The following is a 19,232-nucleotide window of genomic DNA, read 5'->3' as shown; positions in this document are numbered from 1 at the left end:
CTTTTCTGATACGTAGTACTGGTAAACAGAGCCAATGTTTTTAACGATAGAGCTGACATTAATTGAGGGTATTGCATACCTAACCAAACCAAAGCTTAAGTTTTGTTAACATTAAAATGTAAATTACTCTAAAATTCTAATGCTGGGACCAGTTTTTAAAACAAAAACAGGGTTTATAAGTTATTTATCCTTCAGTTTATTGATAGAGGCATAATATTTAAGTGGTGTGCACATGAAATAAAATTTGAGATGAAAAATGCTTACTAGATTGAGTACATTTCTATGTGCAGTAGAATATATAAATGCAAAACTATATACATTAATTCATTTGTTCTCTTATTATAGTGGATTATTAGAGGATTGTCCATTCTTCTTACTCGTATGAGACATATGCTAATTTTATTTTAATTTTTAGGTTTAATTAATGCACATCAATTAAAATTAACTTTTTGAAGAGACTTTGACCTCTGAAAAAGATTTGTTGCCAAGAACTTTTAGTTTAGTAGAGAATTCATATCAACAGGTGGACCAAGAGTGTAGGAAAGCTGAAAAATCTAGGAAATCAGCTGAAATATTAGGAAGTGTAACGGTTTAAAACGTATGAACAGCAATCCCTGTGCACATTGCTTAATAACATTCAGAGAGGATATGAAATTGATTTTAGATTTGGCCTAAAAACTTGATGTGTAGCTTATTATTAAACCACGTGGGAGTCATAGAACCCTCTCAGAATTCATGATCCTCAGCTTGGCAGGCCATTGCCACTGCTGTTATTGCTTTCCAGCTGTGCGGACAGGACTCAAAATACATGAGTTATGCACAGCATGCAGCATGACTGCAGTCTCTGAGGTCTTCAGGCCCTTCAGCCTTCATGTTGAATGTCATGTTTGTGGACGGGAGGTGCAACTTTAATGAAGCAGTGGCTGTCTGTGGGCATTCTGGGATTGCTAAACTGAAAGGATGACTCAGCCACACTCCCTTTCCCTTGACCATATCCAGGACATGTAAAGGTTCGTTCCTATATCATTAACATTCTTGTAACAGTGTGTTGATTTATCTAATGAGTAGTCACGCTTTGTAAAAGCACCACTTGAGACTAAGAGTGAGGAGTCTCAGATCCAATAGTAGCAATTCTAACCCTTGAGCAACAGGAGAATATACCTTTGCTCACAGAATAAATAGGTTTATATCATCTTTGCCGGGTGAGACCAACACACTTAGGCTTCTCTTATTAAAATTTCTTCAACTACAGCAGATGCAGTAGTACTGGGAAATTTTTAAAGGAAAGTAGAAATTCCCCTTCTCCCTGAAGCTTCTTAAAAGCTTCACCCAGGCTTGAGTAGAGTAGAAGAACTAATTGCTTTTCATTTTCGAACTAGAAATCACTCACATGGGACCTAATTAAAATTCCAGAGTCTGGATAGAAATATGTCATATAAAGGATACCAAGGAATTAGTGGTACAGTATCTCTGTACCAGATTGTGCACACTGAAAAGTGTTAAAACACCCACATAGATAATACTGAAATTTGAAAAAGTCTCATTACTCAATTAGTTCAGTTACTCAAAATTATTTTGATTATAAGTTTTTAATTATACTAAAGATTGCTAAAGCTAAATGGAATGAGCCTCCAATTCAGCTATGTTTCATTATTAGGAAACTGGGACTATGTCTACACTGACCTGCAGTTCGTTGTATGGGATATGAATACCAGTGCAAACTCTCCTCTCTGGGCACTACAGGCGCGAACTAAAAGGTTCTAGTTCACATTAATATAGTCCTGTTTGAAAAATAATTTGACTGCACATGATTAAATTATTTAAGGAGAGGAAAGATAAATGTGAGCCCAAGCCAGCCTACTAGTATTAAAATGCCTTGTTAAATGACACTAGCTTAGTTGGTAAACTCTACAATGAATTAGCAGAATAATACTAATACTAATATGGGTTTTCTCTCACCAAGCAAAGTGTGCGGTAGTCAGGCACTTAATATGAGCATAATGAAAGTTACTAGAATAAATATCCCCGCCTTTGATGGGAAAATAGATGCCTGAAGTATTCAAGAAAGTGAAGTGAATGTCAGGATAAGGCCTTGGATAAGTAGAGCTCTAACTGCCTGGGGGAAGGAGAAATTATTGAAGCATTTCAAAGTCAGCTCATAAATGCAAAACATGGAATGACTACGTTTCCAGAGAAATTTAAGTAAGCAATTTTTGGTAAAAGCATTTTTACATTGCCTCCCATTGTTCCCAATGAGAGTGAAATCAAGCTGTCCTCAGGGAAGATGACAACTCCCTCCTCTGTCAGGATGCAGAGAGGGACACTGAGAGGAGCAGGTGAACGGAGGCAGCAGCAGGACTAAAGGCAGCCTGTGACTTTGGTCCTTTGGGGAACAATGAGAAATAGAGGACATTTTGAAAAGGTCTGTACTAACTGAGTGCAGCCTGTGGCCTGAGTCCCATTGGGACTATGAGAATGGAACCATTTTCACAAAGGGCAATTCTTCATTAATTTGTCTGAAGGAGAACATTCTTTTTGAGCTTCTGCTAAAGGAGAAACTTTCAGCTATGGAAAAATAATGGAAAAAACTACCATTGAGCCTAACAATCTGTTTTCAAAGACTACCCATTGCATATGTTCTACTCAAGATTGACCTGTCTGCCAATTTTTATGTAGATAGACAATGCTTGAGCTGAGATTATTTGGAACCCAAAAAAAGTTGATGCAGGGTGTTACATTTCTTAAAGAAATATTAACTAACTTTAAATGGATAACTAATAAGCACATTTACTTGTAAGTTCTCAGAAAATTCATTCAGGAACCTCACTAAATGCTGTACTTTTGGGAAGAATACTCTGCTCTATTCTTCATATAAATCAAGAGAATGAATCCCTCCTTTAAGGGCAAATTCAATTAAGTCTTAATTATGGACCTGTGACAGGCTTCTCCAGAATGAAGATTTCATCTTCAAAGCAGATAGTTGACTTCAAGTTATGTATTCTGGGTTTTGCATTTGTTTTGATTTTTTGGGGAGGGAGGGTGATTGTAGTTTCTAATGCAAGGTTCTCTGTTTTGTTGTTTGGTTTGATTTTGCTTTCTGTGGGAGTTCAAGGGGTCAGGCGCAACAGGACTGTGAAGATACCTGGAATAGAGTAAATTACTATAATGTAGCTACCATTTTGTTGCTTAAAATCTTAAACAGAAGTCGAATATTACAAAGGTGAGGATTATACATGGTACTAATAGGTCCTCTATATTATTTGTACTCATATGGTCTTATCACAATTTTCTGCATTTTATTTTTCTGGTATGTTTGTTAATAATGCACTATTATGTTTCTTGTCATGACTCCTCTGCCAAAGTTTTACAGTACATTTTAAATAGAATCCTCATTCTACTCATTTGAATTTTCAAAAATATGCACAATTGGCCACTGCTAATGTTCTGAAGTACATCATTATTGGAATACTCTCTGTACTAGAGAGATCTGACCTTTAACAAACTAGGGTGTAGAGCTAGAAGATTAAATGGAGCAGTATGTTAACTACTCAAAATACAGTTTGATAGTAAGATTTTAAATAAATAGTGTTTTAAAAGCAAACTATTAACAGTATTTGCAGTTGGAGTTCTCTGGCAATAATATTCATAGGATTGAATCCCTCACACGGGGTAGACAAGCAGACTTACAACAATACATGGTATTGTATAGAACACCTCTCAGGTGAAACAGCCAATGAAAGTTCCTAGAACAGTTTTTAGTGGTTGCTTGCTTTGTAAATAAAACAGAGCCCGAAGCTGATCACAGGGAAGTCACAGCATCCATCATTCTCCCTTGTTTTACCCTTTAAAAAAGAAAAAGATCACAGAAACCCCCTTCTCCGAACATCTGGAACTTGGTGCTGCATCCTCAAATGATGGGGAAACACTAGTTCAGCTGGTCCCCCTTTATACTGTTTCATATGTAAGGAAATGCATTTTCCAGCATCAAGGACTGTTAAAATACAAGTATCAAAGGGGTAGCCGTCTTAGCCGTGTTAGTCTGGATCTGTAAAAGCAGCAAAGAGCCCTGTGGCACCTTATAGACTAACAGACCTATAGGAGCATGAGCTTTCGTGGGTACATGCATCCGAAGAAGTGGGTATTCACCCACGAAAGCTCATGCTTCAATACGTCTGTTAGTCTATAAGGTGCCACAGGACTCTTTGCTGCTGTTAAAATACAATCCATTCAGGAAGAGCTTTACTGTTCCATGCACACTGATCTCATTGGCAAATCCCAGCAAGAGGAACCTTATGGTATAGGTGTTGAGATGAATTTAATTTTGTGGTGAATGGCACCTAGTAAAATGAATCCTTCTAAGAACCCTTCCTAGCTTGTTTGTATGCCTATTGGTGTTTAAAGTTTGCAAGTGAGATTATGGAGTGGATATTAGGGAAGAGTTTGTTTTCAGTGCAGTGAAGGCCATTTGAGAGTGGTCCTTTTTAATGCTTTGACATTCACTATATGCTTTTTAAACTGTGTAAGTGCACAGGCATGGTTGTCATGTACAGTTACAAAATGAATCAAACAAACATGACAACCTGACCTCTTCATTCCACAAGTTGCCTAGAATATTTAAGAGAAATACTTATGACACACACAGAGCTCTAATATTAATCTGACTTTGTCTACAGATAAATGACTTTCTTGGGGAGAAAGGTGACTCTTAAGTATTCTACCTTTAGAGAACTCCTATTATCCGGTAATTTCTCCTTCTTTTCTCTACAGACTATTCAGTCTTGGAGGTTACAAAGTATATCCTTTTAATTAATAGGTTAAATCCGATATGCAACATAGGAACACATTACTTGAAGTAATTACCCATGACAAACCACTGTTCAGTTACACTAGTTTCTAGACATCAGTATGCCACATGGTTCTGGCACAACGCAGTGTAGGGAAATTTGACATAATGACAAGAAAGCGAAGACCAACTTTTCATTTTGGGAGTGGGTTGGGAGAAATGGGATGGTGGAAAGAATAGAAGCGTCTTCTATTGTGTGTATACCCACCCAAAAAAAAAAAAATCCTGCCTGTTTTCTGTGATATGGCTACACTTATGTGGACTGTATAGTTTGGGCATGGGTGTAGTTTGGAGGGGGCCGGGGAGGGTTGCCACCCCCAACTGAAAACCTCAGGCAGACACAGAATTTGACACCCCCAAGCGTGACCCCATTGGTCTGACTGGAGTTGCCTCCCCCACAAATATAGACGTCAAACTACACCTGAGTTTGGGGCCCTCTGTCAATCAGATAGCAATCAATCCAAACAAAAATATGCATTTCACATTTTCAGAGGCATCTTTTTGTACCTTCTTAGTGGAACACTTCCATAACTAAAATGGAATCAGTTAAACCCTAACATAGGAATATGAGGACTAAGAGTAATGAGCACTGTATAAATACCTAGACAGGTGGACAGTTCTTACCAGTGAAAAATCTTATATTCTCTAAGCTACTCCTTTTGTAAAGCTGTTGCTATCACCACCACTATTTCTGAAGAAACATTCTGGGCATGGAGAGTAATCCAAAAAACAAAGAACAGTGAGTGCATATGGAAGTGGAACTGCTCTGTGGCAAGTTTCTGAGTTGTGACATTTCCAGAACAGTTGGATTTGAGGGTACTTTCTTTGAGATTCTGCAGCAAGTAGTAAATGCCTTGGTGACTATTTTTAGGGGTCTATTAAAATTCAAGCTGAAGATCCTGAATTCTTTACAGGAGAATTTCATTAAAATAATTCACAACATAGTCTGTCCATTAATGACTGTGCTTTTAGGGAATCCTGAGATAATAGTGCTAATTCTGTCAAAAATCATTGGGCAGTGGTTAAGCTCTCTCTGGAGGGTTGTTTTTGTTGTCACCCATCCAAGATAAGAGGCCCCGGAAACAGAGAAGCAGATGGCTACTTCCAGCTGAGCTGCTACCAATTTGTAGTTCCTCTTGAGCGTTAGTTAGGGGATACACTGTCATCCAGCGTAAGGAACTCCGAACATAATGAAAAGAACAGTTAGTTACTTACTTTACAGTAACTGTGGTTCTTCGAGATGTGCTGTCCACACAGATTCAGTTCTTGGTGTGCATGCATCCCATGTGTATAAAATTGGATTCTTTTGAATGGCAGCATCTATTGGGGTAGCTTCCCGCAGCTGAGAGTGCAAGGTGCAGTGAGGCAGTCACAATCTGCACTCAGTTCCTTTGTCAATAAGAATCCCATAAGAAAGGGCTGTGCCTAGAGAGGATGTATGGTGAGTCACAGAATCGGTGTGAACAATACATCTTGAAGAATCACAGTTGCTGCAGGTTAAGTAACCATTCTCTCTTCTTTGAGCAATCATCCTCACCAATTCCACTCTTGGTGACTGACAAGCAGTCACCCATACAGCTGGAGATGGGCAAGGGAAGTCCTACTTGAACCGAGTGCAGGACTGCCTTACCAAAACTCGCATTTGACCTGTACCCTTGAACTGGGGAATCGAGAGTAGTAAATGTGTGGATTGAGCTCCACGTTACTGATCCACAACTCTCGGATATGGGGATGCTATCCAAACTGGTTGCAGAGGTTGCTTGAACCCTAGTGAAATGAGCCCTAATATGTCCAGGGGGAATCTTTCTTAGCTCAGTTTTAACAAGTCATAATACAGTCTGAGACCCATCTGGACTGCCTCTGGGACAAGACAGGTTGTCCCAAACTCCTCTCAAACACCAGAGCCTGGGCATTACCTGAATGGCTTGGTCCTAACTACATAAAAAGGACAATGCTCTCCCGATATGCAACATGTAGAGTATTATTTCACCCGGGGCAAAATGCAGCATAAAGAAGAAAACAGGGGGGTGAACTAACAGATTGATATAAGTTGGAGACTACCGTGGGCAGAAACTTTGGGTTTAAGAGTGACTCTATCCTTTTGAAAGACTGTTAATGGAGGGCCCACCCTGAAGATCCAGATCTCCCTTATTCTTCTAGCTGATGTGATGGCTACCAGGAAAGATGTTCTCACAGACATGTGGTAAAGGTGTTAGCCATAGTGCTTTTGCACTACTAGAAGGTGTTCCAATACTATAGCGATGAGCGCAATGTAAGAACCTATGCAGAACAAAATGTGGGTTGCAGCCATCCGACCCCTTATGCCCTCAACTGTGGGAAGCAAGAGGGTGGCTGGGACACAGGTGTGGCCCCCACGAACACTCCTATTTAAAAGAATCCAATCTTACACACATGGGCACACGTGCACCAAGAGAGAAATCCATGTTGACAAACACTTGAAGAACATATTATTATAGTAAGGAAGCAGAGACCAAGAATGTTGTTTGCAGAATGTTACTGAAGTTTATTCATGCTTCTTGGCAAGGTTATTTTAGGCTTGGTCTACACTAACCCCCCAAATTGAACTAAGGTACGCAACTTCAGCTACGTGAATAACGTAGCTGAAGTTCAAAGTACCTTAGTTCGAACTTACCTCGGTCCAGATGCGGGAGGCAGGCTCCCCCGTCGACTCCGCGGTACTCCTCTCGCCGAGCAGGAGTACCGCAGTCGACGGCGAGCACTTCCGGGTTCGACTTATCGTGTCCAGACAAGACGCGATAAGTCGAACCCAGAAGTTCGATTGCCAGCCGCCGAACTAGCGGCTGGGTATAGACGTACCCTTAGACTCTGGAGTTTCCCCACCAGGACAGGGTCAAAACCAGCTCTTCAGAGTAGACTGACAAGGCTCTCTCAGGGTCACCTTTTCCAGAAAAGTAGACATCCTTTTTCATCTTTTGTCTGTGGCCAGGGATTGGAATTGCAGCATCTTGGATACCTGTCTGATCAGGAATATCTAATACTTGGAGGGTGCCTTCTTATTTTCCTCCCTTCTAAGGTGAGGGCTATTTTCTCAGGTTTCCTAGGTCCTTGGAAAAGTTCCATAGAAGGAACCAAAAAGGAGGCACGTGGGCTCTGTAGCAGCTGCAAACGCTGGTCTGCTATTATTCAAAGAGAAAGCTCACCTGCCAACCAAGAAGGCTCTTCAATGGGAAGGGAGACTGGTATGCACTCTAAACATATGATCAGTACAGACCGCAGGGCACCTATAGCCTCACTCCCCTTCTGCCCTCCCATTATGAAATATTAAAAAACTTGCAATTGCTACAACAGAAACTGTAATTAAAACTACCCACAAACAACAGACCGAAAACAATACTGATGTCGCAACCTGTAGCTGCCAGAAACACAAATGAGACAGCTAGGGCCAGGAAAACAGATGCTGTTAGTAAAAGAAATACACTGTACCAAAAGTTTTAGAGCAAACCAGAAATCTCCCTTGGGCTTGGCAACAGTGAAGTGGAAACAAACTCTAAAATCTATACCACAAAGAAACATAATTACTTCAAGGAATGCGATCTCTGGCATGCCAAGCAGTATTAGCTAGTATCTCCTATGGTTACTATGAGGGAATATTACAAGAAAGTTCAAACAAGCATTACATTTTATTCAAATTATTTCACTAGCAACACTTTTTTGAATTTGGTCATGTTTAAACAGCAACAGTGGCCACCTTTAAAAAGTTAGCTTGTTGACCGTCTCCACACAGTCATATGGGAGATAACACTATTTCTAACTGCGCGGCATCTCCCGGATGCCCTCTGCCAGGCAGGTTTATAACCCTATACAGAGCCCCAAATTCCAAGCTGCTGCTGGTACAATGAAGATTCAGCTAGCTAGCAGTCCCCGTTGTCTTACATTGCTTTTGGGGAGAATGGGGGATTAGGGTGATAAGGGCTAGTGTTTAAGGGGTAAGTTCTTCAGAGGGATTTGATGGAGAATAAGATGGAGGACTGTAGCACTTGGAATGAGAGGTCATTCCGTGTACGAAGAAGGCAGGATGAAGGGAACGGGAGCCCAGGCCTTCTTTACATTTCACAGAATAAAATCAACTTTTATTCATTAAAATAATCATTTGTTATTTTGTTTATATCTCAAAAAAATTAGTACCCGCTCAATATGGCCAAATCATTTACAGCATCAGAGGAGGGCACAGATACCATGGTGATGAGTGAGGCACAAACATCTAGTTAGAAGTGAAAGGTGCTATACCCCTTTGTCAGTGAAGTTAAGAAAATGAATTAACAAATCACACACAATTTAGTGAATTCAGTTCTGAATAGCTTATTTGCCTTATAATATAAATGGACTCAGTCAATGGTAATGAATAATGAAATAATTTTACTAACGATTCCCGGGTATAAAACAGTTCCCTGGTTACCTGTATGTCCATGGAGCGGGGAGTGTGGTCGTGGGAGTGTTGGAGATGTGCTGGATGTTACAATCAGGCTCTTCCTGTTGCTCGTCCGACAACTGAAATGAAATGAAATAATGATGAGGAGCCATTTTAAACAAAGGGCCACAGTAGTTTTAGGAAGAACCAGCCAGATTTCCTATTGCTGACTAGGATCAGTATTTGGCTTCACATTTCCTCATGTACTGAATTCTGGAGTTGGGGCTGCAGATAAATAATAAGTACACAGGGCTAACCGTTATTAGGTCAACACCAGGATTTTACAATTCACCGTAGAAGTGATATTAATGCATTCTGTGTTGCATGCTGTTTGGATCAGTGAATATAGTTTACCAAAAAAATTCCCCACTCCTTTCTGAAAAACACGCCCTTCTCATGCTTTATCAATTGTTAATATCACAAAAACACAAACAGTAAAACGTTTACATCATTTTAGTGTGTACTTCCATTTCGATTTGTAAATTATTTATTTTATATGTTATATTGGTAGATATTAAAATCTATTACAACTGCTATTTCATCATATCGTGAGAAAACACAATAATATTAATTGGAAAATGGTAAATCTGTAAAGTTTTAATACTGACCAATGTATTTATTTTCTTTTCAATTTAGTGTTAGCAAAATTGCAAAGAGCACATGGAGATGCAAGTGGGATTTCACCCTTCAAAGCAAGGAAATCGGAAGGTGAGTTCCAAACAAACTCTGAGAATCAAAGGGTCTTCATTACAGGTGCTGCAATACCCATCCACAATAACATGAATTGAGCAAAGTTTCAGGGCCAAACTCTGAACAGGTGCAACTCCATTGACTTCAATGGAGTTACTCCACCAATGAATTTGGCACCCTGTGCACATTTATTTATTTATTTACTTGCTATTGAGGGGGTTCAAAATTAGACTGTTTCCAGAGATCAGTGTTTTTCTCCCTTTGCTCACTGGTCCAGGTCTAGTTCTTGGAAAAGTTTAATTAGTCCTAAAAGCAATTGTAGTGGACCAGTGAAATGTTTTTAGACCAAAGAAGCTGTGAGGTACCGGTTTATAAAATCATATTCTATTTACCATCTTTGTTTTTGTTCCTATACAAACTGTGACACGAGTTCAGCAGCAGCATCTCATGAATTGCTGGAGATTAATTTGACAACAGGAATGCCAAGCTTCTTTCAGTTACCATAAAACATTTCTACTTTGCTCTGGTGGCTCTCAAGATAGAGTTTACTAATACGAAGTTGGAAATGATGTGGCATGGCGGGAAAGAAAAATTAACGGTAATCAAATTGATATTATTTTATAGTGTCTTGTAACAAGATAAGCAGTTAATGCATACCGCTGAAAAGATGTGAAACAAAGCTTCTCATTGACATAATTGGTTCCAAACTGTTTGCAAATTATTAGGTACTGAAATGTTCACTGGTCCCTTAGTCTAACACTACATTTCAGCAGTTATCAAACTCCCAATTACCACAATTTAATGGAAAATTATTTTACCGTCACAGAACCATTAGTGTAGCTGATTATTAATTTTTATTTGAACATAGTAAGCTTGTCTGGTTGTTGTTCAAAACAGAAGTTAGAGTATGTTAAAAACAGAATAAAACCCCACAACTGGACTGCCAATAAATCACAGTAAAGTTGAAGCACCATTAGCTGCCACTCTAGCTCTTTAGTGTACTTAAAATTTCTGTGAAAATTATACAGCTGATTCAATACAACCCTCACTTACATTTAAGTACTATTCAGCAAGAGTCTATTCAAAAATTGATTGCTACTTTGCATATAGTATGCAAAATCTAACAGCATGAGCCCAAGAAGCTTAAAATCTCATAGTTTATAAACAGATTCTTAATGTGCGTCTTGAGTTACTCTGTTCCATTATTGTAGAATACGAAATAGAATACTGAGTTCAAAGACTAATACCAGAGAAGCATCCCATTTATACTGTTAATATAATAAACCCTTGTCCCGGTAAACACAACCGAAGTATTTTAATATGAAGTACTGTATATGAAAATTAAGTAGTTTTCAATAGGCAAACATTACATGGGGGTCTTTCTAGTCAGATTCTAGGCGGGTCAATACTAGGCCCTTCACTATTCAACATTTTCATCACTGATCTGGAATTAAATATAAAATCACAACTTCTAAAATTTGCAGATGACACAAATGTTTGGCAAGTGGTAAATAATGAGAAGGGAAAGGCAGTCAAAGAGAGATCTGGATCACTCAGGAAGCTGGGTCCATCAGACACAACGTGTTTTCATACAGCCCCAAGTGCAAGGTTATACATCTAGGAACAAGGAATGAAGCCAAGGGACTGTGTCCTGGAAAGCAGGGACTCTGAACAGAGTTTAGGGGTCACAGCAGACAAGCAACTCAACATGAGCTCCCAGGGCTATGCTGAGGCAAAAATGGGTTAATGTGACTCTTGGTTATATGAGCAGGGAAGCAGTGAACAGGAGTAGGGAGATGATTCACCTCTATACATGGCACTGATGAGACCAACAGTAGAATACTGCCTACAGTTCTGGTGTCTACATTTTAAGAAGGATGTTGAAAAATTGGAGAGGATGCAGAAAAAAGCCTCAAAAATTATTTGAGGGCTAGAGAAAATGCCTTATAGTGAAAGGACCGACTTCAAAAGCGCTAACTGGTTCAGCTTATCAAAAGTAAGTTTGAGAGGTGTCTTGATTACAGTGTTTATGTACCTTCCTGGGAGAAAATACAGGGCGATAAAATAGTTCTTTAATCTAGCAGGGAAAGGCATAACAAGAACCAATGGCTGGAAGCTGAAGCCAGACAAATTCAAATTAGTCCCACATTTTGAACAGTGAGAGTAATTAATCACTGGGAAAAAAATACCAAGGGACATGGTGGACTCTTCATCTCTGGATGCCGTCAAATCAAGACTGGATGTCTTTCCAGAGAATAAGCTTTAATCAAACAAGTTATTGGGTTCAGTATAGAGGTAACTGCGAAGTTTAAGGGCCTGTGATATACAGGAGATCAGACTACATAATCTAATTGGTCCCTTCTAGACTTAAACTCTTTACTATTTATAAACTCTCCAAACTGTGCTAGACATTTCCCTGCCCAAAAGAGCTTACAACATAAGATATGGCATGACAGAAGATAGCAACAAAAATGGGAGGGAAAAGGAAGGATGAAGTTTACAAAATTAGAAGTCAGATGGTTACAGTACTCAGATTAGTTCTACGTGCCTCTTAGTATTTTAACAAGAAAGAAAGAAAACTCTCACCCAGTGCTCACATACACTGAGTTTTATAATTGTCTACAAGCCAATAATTACTTTTACTTAATTATTTTAATTAAACCCATGAAAAGACTAGCCAAACTATCCCCTACCTTTGACCTCACCCTGCCCTGCTTTCACAATTCAACCCAAGATGTGGACTTTGATAACAACAGATGTTACCTAGATACCCCTTATGGCTGAAAATTTACCCCTACATTATTTTAATTGAAACAAGGTGTAGTTTACTACTACAGGATTTCTCTGTTTCCATAGATTTGTGCAATAGAGAACTAACATGCTAAACATATTTGGAAACATGTCAAATTCAGACTACCACTGCTGTCGACTAAATTGGCTCTTTGCACACCACACTACTTGGACTGCACACACTCTATTCTTGACAAAAACTATGTACTGCCAAAAATTATTCTGGATCTAGAAAAAAAATTTAAAATCCCAATTATTTTTTACCAGACACAATAAACTGGTAGTTATTTATGTTGAGGGATTTGTAACAATACCTTTACTGACAACGTGAAAATATCATTTAAACTATTTCTAGAGTTAACTGCTCTTTCTGCAGTAAAAATAACATTTGTTACATGTGCTAAAATACTCTAAGTGCATTCTTGAAATTGAACACTGCAGGACATTGGACTTGGACTGGGTAACTGGATACTAGTTTTGGACTCTCTGACATGTGCTCTGTAGTTAGACACTCTTCTTCCAAGGTAATTTATGAGAACGTTTGTTCAAGTACCTGATTGCTATATGCAATCTTAGTGGTTTTGAACCAGTAACATACTAACAAATCTTGAGTCATTTTCTTCCAAGCCTCTATGAAAGACTAACTAATACACCTTGTTTTGTATTCACTTTCTGGCTGATCATGAAACCAATGAATATTTCAGTTTCAATAAGATCTACAATAAAATCAATCATCAAATAATTTTAACACCAAAATTCACTCATGCTCCTTCTCTTGCTCACAGGAGTACCGTGAGGCAAATTAATTAATGTCGGTGAGGACTTTACTCTATGGGAATGAGTACCACAGAAAAGCCAATGAGAGAATAAATAAATATATTCATTGTTGTTAAATAGTACCTTAGAATCACAGATATTAGAGATGAAAGAGAAACTGCCAGGTTATTCAAGTCTATCTCCTTGCCAATGCAAGACTGAACAGAAAAAAATGTATCTATAGTAGACAAAAGTTTACACCAACTATATGAAACTTTGGATAGGCTTTGGTATAAATTCTAACTTCAGTAAAATTGTTAAAAAATCATGCAGATTTCTATTTTAACCCTTAATTTTTTTATAGAAGAATTAAGGGTTATAATAGAAGTCTGTGTTCTAACTAGTGATTTCTTTAAATCAACCCAGATTTTTTTAAAAGCTTGACTAACCTGTTGCCACTTTTCAAGTACTAACACTTTTAGGAGCAGATTTCATTCCAGAAATCCAACAAGTGGGCTCAATATTTGATGTATAGCAGAGTCATGCCTACTAAATGGAATCCATATTTTAGAATTAATACAGCTGCAGAAGATTATCCTTGATTACTTGTCTTGCCTAACCCTAACAATAAACAGCATTAAACCAAGGTTAATTATTAACTGGATTTTCCTCTGCCTTTAAAAGCAACTTTCAGACAAGATCTTTAACGGTCTTTTGTTGACATATTTCACAAAAAGTTCTTTTTATGAGAAACAGACATTTTGAAGATGAAAACAAATATTTAAGAATTTTTGTTCACAATGGACCAAATATTCAAATCTGAAATCTGCACGTTAATGAAAGCACCAGCTGCATGGCAACGTTAACGAGATATGGAAGTTATAGCTTTAATTATAGTAATTTAGAGATGGAAGCAATTTTGTAAGCTTTGATAGAACTGACAACAGGAATAATTAGTTCTTCAAAATAGATAAGAACAAGTAAGCATCTGGCTTAAAGTGATTATTTTCACATTCAATAATAGTTTAAGAGTTGTTCACCCCAGAACAACTGAAAAACATTGCTATTGTTCATTCTGTAAATTTGGTACGCTGCATACTACCATATCACATACATTTATATAATGAATATGTCTTATTCATCTTTCCCATTGTGTAGCTGTGTCTTCCTAGAACTACCTTCTAACTTGCAAACACTCATTCAGTCCAGCCTGTTCACTTGTCTCCGTTAAAGAGAAACTTGTGTTTGCATTTATCTGTCTGGAACGTACACCGACCACACAAATCCTCATAAGTGAAACTTGCTTGCAGGTTACTAAAGAAGTAAACAAAATAAACACTGCAAGTCTCTGACCAGACTAAGATTGTAAAATTTCATATGTTTTAAAAATTTATAAAATTCCAATTTGTTTGTAAATAACAAGTGCGACAACTAGTTATTTATGAGCATAAACATTTAAAGGCCTTGGAGGGTTCCAGACTACTAAATGCTTCATTGCAGAAACCCTATTTACCTGTAAGGGAAATCTCTCTTTCCACTTCTAACTCATTCAGTAATATGAATCTAGGTAGCAGTGACCCCCTGGCTTGTGCTATGGGGCTAAACATAGCAGTATTCACTTTCCTCCTGGGGCTGCAGCACAGGATCTGAAACCTGGCCAGGTGGTGGGTCTGAGAGCCTGGTCTCCAGCTCCAGCAAGAATGTCTACACTGCTATATTTAGCCCTTTAGCGTGAGCCGCCCAAGTCAGTTGACCAGGGCTCTGAGACTTGCTGCCGTGGGGTTTTTTGTTTGTTTTGTTTTTTTGCAGTGCAGACGTACCCTTAGGCATAGATGCCGACTCAGTGGGTGCTCTGCAGCTCAAGCACACACAGGGGAAAAAAATAGGGGGTGCTCAGCACCCGCAGGGCCAGATTAATCTTTTGCTGGTCCCAGCGCCTGGGCCGTGGTCCCGCCCCCTGCTCCACCCACGCTCTGCTCCGAGGCCACGCCTCCACTCAGCCTCTTCCCCAGGCCCCACCCTGCCTCTTCCCTCCCGAGGCCCAGCCCATCGCTAACACGGAGAGGGAGGGAGTGGGAGAGGAGCACCCACCAGCAAAAATAGAATCAGCACCTGTGCCCTTAGGTAATTATATAGCCGCCATTACCATATACCTGAGCATCTCCCAATATTTAATACATTTATCCTAACAGCACCCCTGTAAGTTAGGGAAGTACTATTATCCCAACTGTACAGAGTGGAAACTGAGGCAAAGAGAAACTAAAGCCCAGATTTTTAAAGGTATTTAGGCACTGCTCCACTCAGCAATGCAAGACATAAGTAACTTAGGAGTGAGAGGGCATGTCTACACTACAAAATTAGGTCAAATTTATTTAAGTCGACATTTAGTCTCCGATTTTACAAAGTCAATGCTGCATGTCCCCACTATGCACATTCCATCGGCGGAGCGCATCCTCACTATCATGGCTAGCATCAACTCACGGAGCGATGCATTGTGGGCAGCTATCCCACAGTTCCTGCTGCCGATTGGAATTCTGGGTTAGGCTCCAAATGCCTGATGGGACAAAAACATTTTCAGGAGTTGTTTTGGGTACATATTGTCAGCCTCCCATGATGCACTTGCCTCCTCCCTCCCTCCCTCCGTCCCTGAAAGCAACAGCAAATAATCAGTTACACACCTAAGCCTGGGTTACTTGTGCAGACGCCATAGCACGGCAAGCATGGACCCTACTCAGCTGTACACTGTTGTTGTGAGCGTCACAAACGCCTTGCACATCGTCCTGAGGTATTTGCAGACCATGGTCAGGAGTCGCTGCGTGCAAGAATGTGATGCCACTCAAATAGCCGTGCTGGAAGCCATGGAACGGAGCAATTCGCACACACTGGCAGTGGCAGCCAGGCTTGTTGACACAGTGGAACGCCGCTTCTGGGCCAGGGAAACAAGCACAGACTGGTGGGACCGCATAGTTATGCAGGTATGGGATGAGGAGCATGACTTTCGAATGCATAAGGCCACTTTCATGGAACTTTGCAAATTGCTTTCCCCAGCCCTGACGTGCATAAATACCAAAATGAGACCTGCTCTGACAGTTGAGAAGCGAGTGGTGATAGCCCTGTGGAAGCTTGCAACGCCAGATTGCTACCGGTTAGTCGGGAATCAGTTTGGAGTGGGTAAATCCACCATGGGGGCTGCTGTGATCCAAGTAGCCAGGGCAATCAATTCACTTCTGCTAAGAAGGGTAGTGACTCTGGGAAACATGCAGGAAATAGTGGATGGCTTTGCCGCGATGGGGTTCCCTAACTGTGGTGGGGCGATAGACAGAACGCACATCCCTATCTTGGCACCTGACCACCTTGCCAAAGAGTATATAAACCACAAGTGGTAGTTCTCAATGGTGTTGCAAGAGCTAGTGGATCACAAAGGCCATTTCACCGACATCAATGTGGGATAGTCGGGAAAGGTTCATGACGTGCGCATCTTTAGGAATTCCGGTCTCTTCAGAAAGCTGCAAGAAGGAACTTTCTTCCCAGACAGGAAAATTAACACTGGTGATGTTGAAATGCCAATAGTTTCCTTGGAGACCCAGACTACCCCTTGCTCCTGTGGCTCATGAAGCCATACACAGGCAGCCTGGACAGCAATAAGGAGCAGTTCAACCATACGCTGGGCAAGTGCAAAATGGTGGTAGAATGTGCGTTTGGATGTTTAAAGGGGTGCTGGCGCAGTTTACTCACTAGGTTAGACCTCAGCGACAGCAATATTCCCATTTTTGTTGCTGCTTGCTGTGGGCTCCATAATATCTGTGAAAGTAAGGGGGAAAAGTTTCTGGTGGGGTGGGGGGTTGAGGCAGATTGCTTAACAGCCCCTTTTGAGCAGCCAGACACCAGGGCAATAAGAAGAACACATTGAGGCGCACAGCATCTCCGAGAGGCTTTGAAAACCAGTTTCATAAATGATCCAACACTGATGTGTGTGTTGTGTGTGTTGTTCCTTACCAAGCTGCCCCCTTTTTTGCATGTACCGCTCTGTAAACAAAACCCCCACCAACCACAGTGTGCACAGTGAATAAAGAGCCTCTTGTCCTCAATTCATGCATTTTTATTATACTAACCAACACTGAACAGAGACAGCAATGAATAGCAAAGATAACCTGGGTCTAAGGGCCTGATAACATGGGGGGGGAGGGGCAAGGACACGTAGCTTACTACAATTGCACTGTCTAGCAATCAAAGCTGTGGGAATGAGAGCCTTCTGCTCCATGAACCATCCCCTGGAGTTGAGTTCAAGGGCTAACAGAGCTCCTCCCCCCCCCCCCAAATTCTAGGATGTCTGGGAGAGGAGCATATGGAACTTGGTGAGGAGGGCAGCTGGTTCATCACTGGGTGCAGTGGGACTCTAAGGTCTAGATGCCTTTCCTGCACCTCAACCATACGCCTCGACATGTCTGTTTGCTCCCCCATGAGCCACTACATCTCCTCTTGCGCGTTACACTCTTGATCCCTGCATGCTTTCCTGCCTTCTTTATCAGTGTGCATGCTCTTCGACAGTGTAAGCCTCCATGCATTCAGCTGGGCCCTGTCAGTCTCGGAGGAATGCATCAAATACAGAACATGTCTTCCCTTGTCCACTTTTTTGCCTTCTATTCTGGGACACCCTTTGTGCTGGTGTGGAGGAAGCACCCACAGACAATGTTGCAGCTGCAAGGAAAAACATACGTTGTTGAAAACACAAGGTTAACTCTTGCAATGAATGAAACACTTCGGGGAATATATTTACTGCTGTGAGGTATGCGGCCACATTTTGTCTTTTAAAAGAAGCGCCTACCAGTAAGGTACAACACATGGCAGAGCGCTGGGCAGCAGATTTCGGTTTGCAGGCAGGCATGGTGAGCACACACAAAAGGGTAGGTGATGTCAGGGAACACCCGGGGACATTTTTTGGTGGGGAAACTCTTGGCACATAAACAGGCTTTTCCAGGGAGCACCCTTTGCGTAGCTGGACTGGCCGCCACTGAATCCCAATTGTTTACCTCAAATTAAACATTAACCACAATTGCATTTAAACCCTGTAGTGTGATTGTAAGTGTGCACTCACCAGAGGTGCCTTCCCCGCCATCACAGTCCCGCAACAGTAGGTCCTGGGAGGGGATTGGCTCCAGAGTTAGGAAAGCATCCTGGCTGTCGGGGAGAATGGATCCTAAGCTTGCCAGCTGTGCATTCTCCTCCTCCTCCTCTGCCGCATCAACAATGTCCTCCTCGTTGTTGCCCGTGGCCCCTGGGGCCCCTGGGAGGTATCCACAGAGAGTGTTGGGGTACTGGTTGGGTCCCTGCCTAGAATTGCATGCAGCTGCTCATAGAAGCAGCATGTCTGTGGCTCAGAACCAGAGTGACTATTCGCCTCCCTTGTCTTCTGGTACGCTTGCCTGAGCTCCTTTATTTTCACACGGCACTGCTGTGTGTCCCTGGTGTAGCCTTTTTCCTCCATGCCCTGCGCGATTTTGGCATAGATGTCAGCGTTTCTTTGCTGGTTTGGAGCTCTGCCTGCACAGACTCTTCTCCCTACACAGCAATCAGATCCAGTGTCTCCTGTATGCTCCACGCTGGAGCACATTTGCGGCCCTGGGCAGGCATGGTCAGCTGTGGTGGTGAGCTCTCCACGCTGATCAAACAGGAAATGTAATTCAAAAGTTCCCAGGGCTTTAC

At 41.0% G+C, this 19,232-nt stretch overlaps 1 protein-coding gene across 1 annotated transcript in view; it reads right to left on the bottom strand.

Annotated features, from left to right (window-relative positions):
* The window catches only part of MAST2 (microtubule associated serine/threonine kinase 2), a 354,146-nt gene that overhangs the window by 96,319 nt on the left and 238,595 nt on the right, over positions 1-19,232 (bottom strand). Inside the window, exon 5 of the mRNA XM_065409475.1 lies at positions 9,282-9,373. Within this exon, the coding sequence (XP_065265547.1) occupies positions 9,282-9,373 (92 nt within the window). The remainder of the gene's footprint in view (positions 1-9,281; positions 9,374-19,232) is intronic.

Source organism: Emys orbicularis, chromosome 8, assembly GCF_028017835.1.
Source record: "Emys orbicularis isolate rEmyOrb1 chromosome 8, rEmyOrb1.hap1, whole genome shotgun sequence".
Taxonomy (NCBI): Eukaryota; Metazoa; Chordata; order Testudines; family Emydidae; genus Emys; species Emys orbicularis.
Note: the sequence above shows the minus strand (reverse complement) of the source record. Positions and strands in the feature narration are given on the sequence as shown.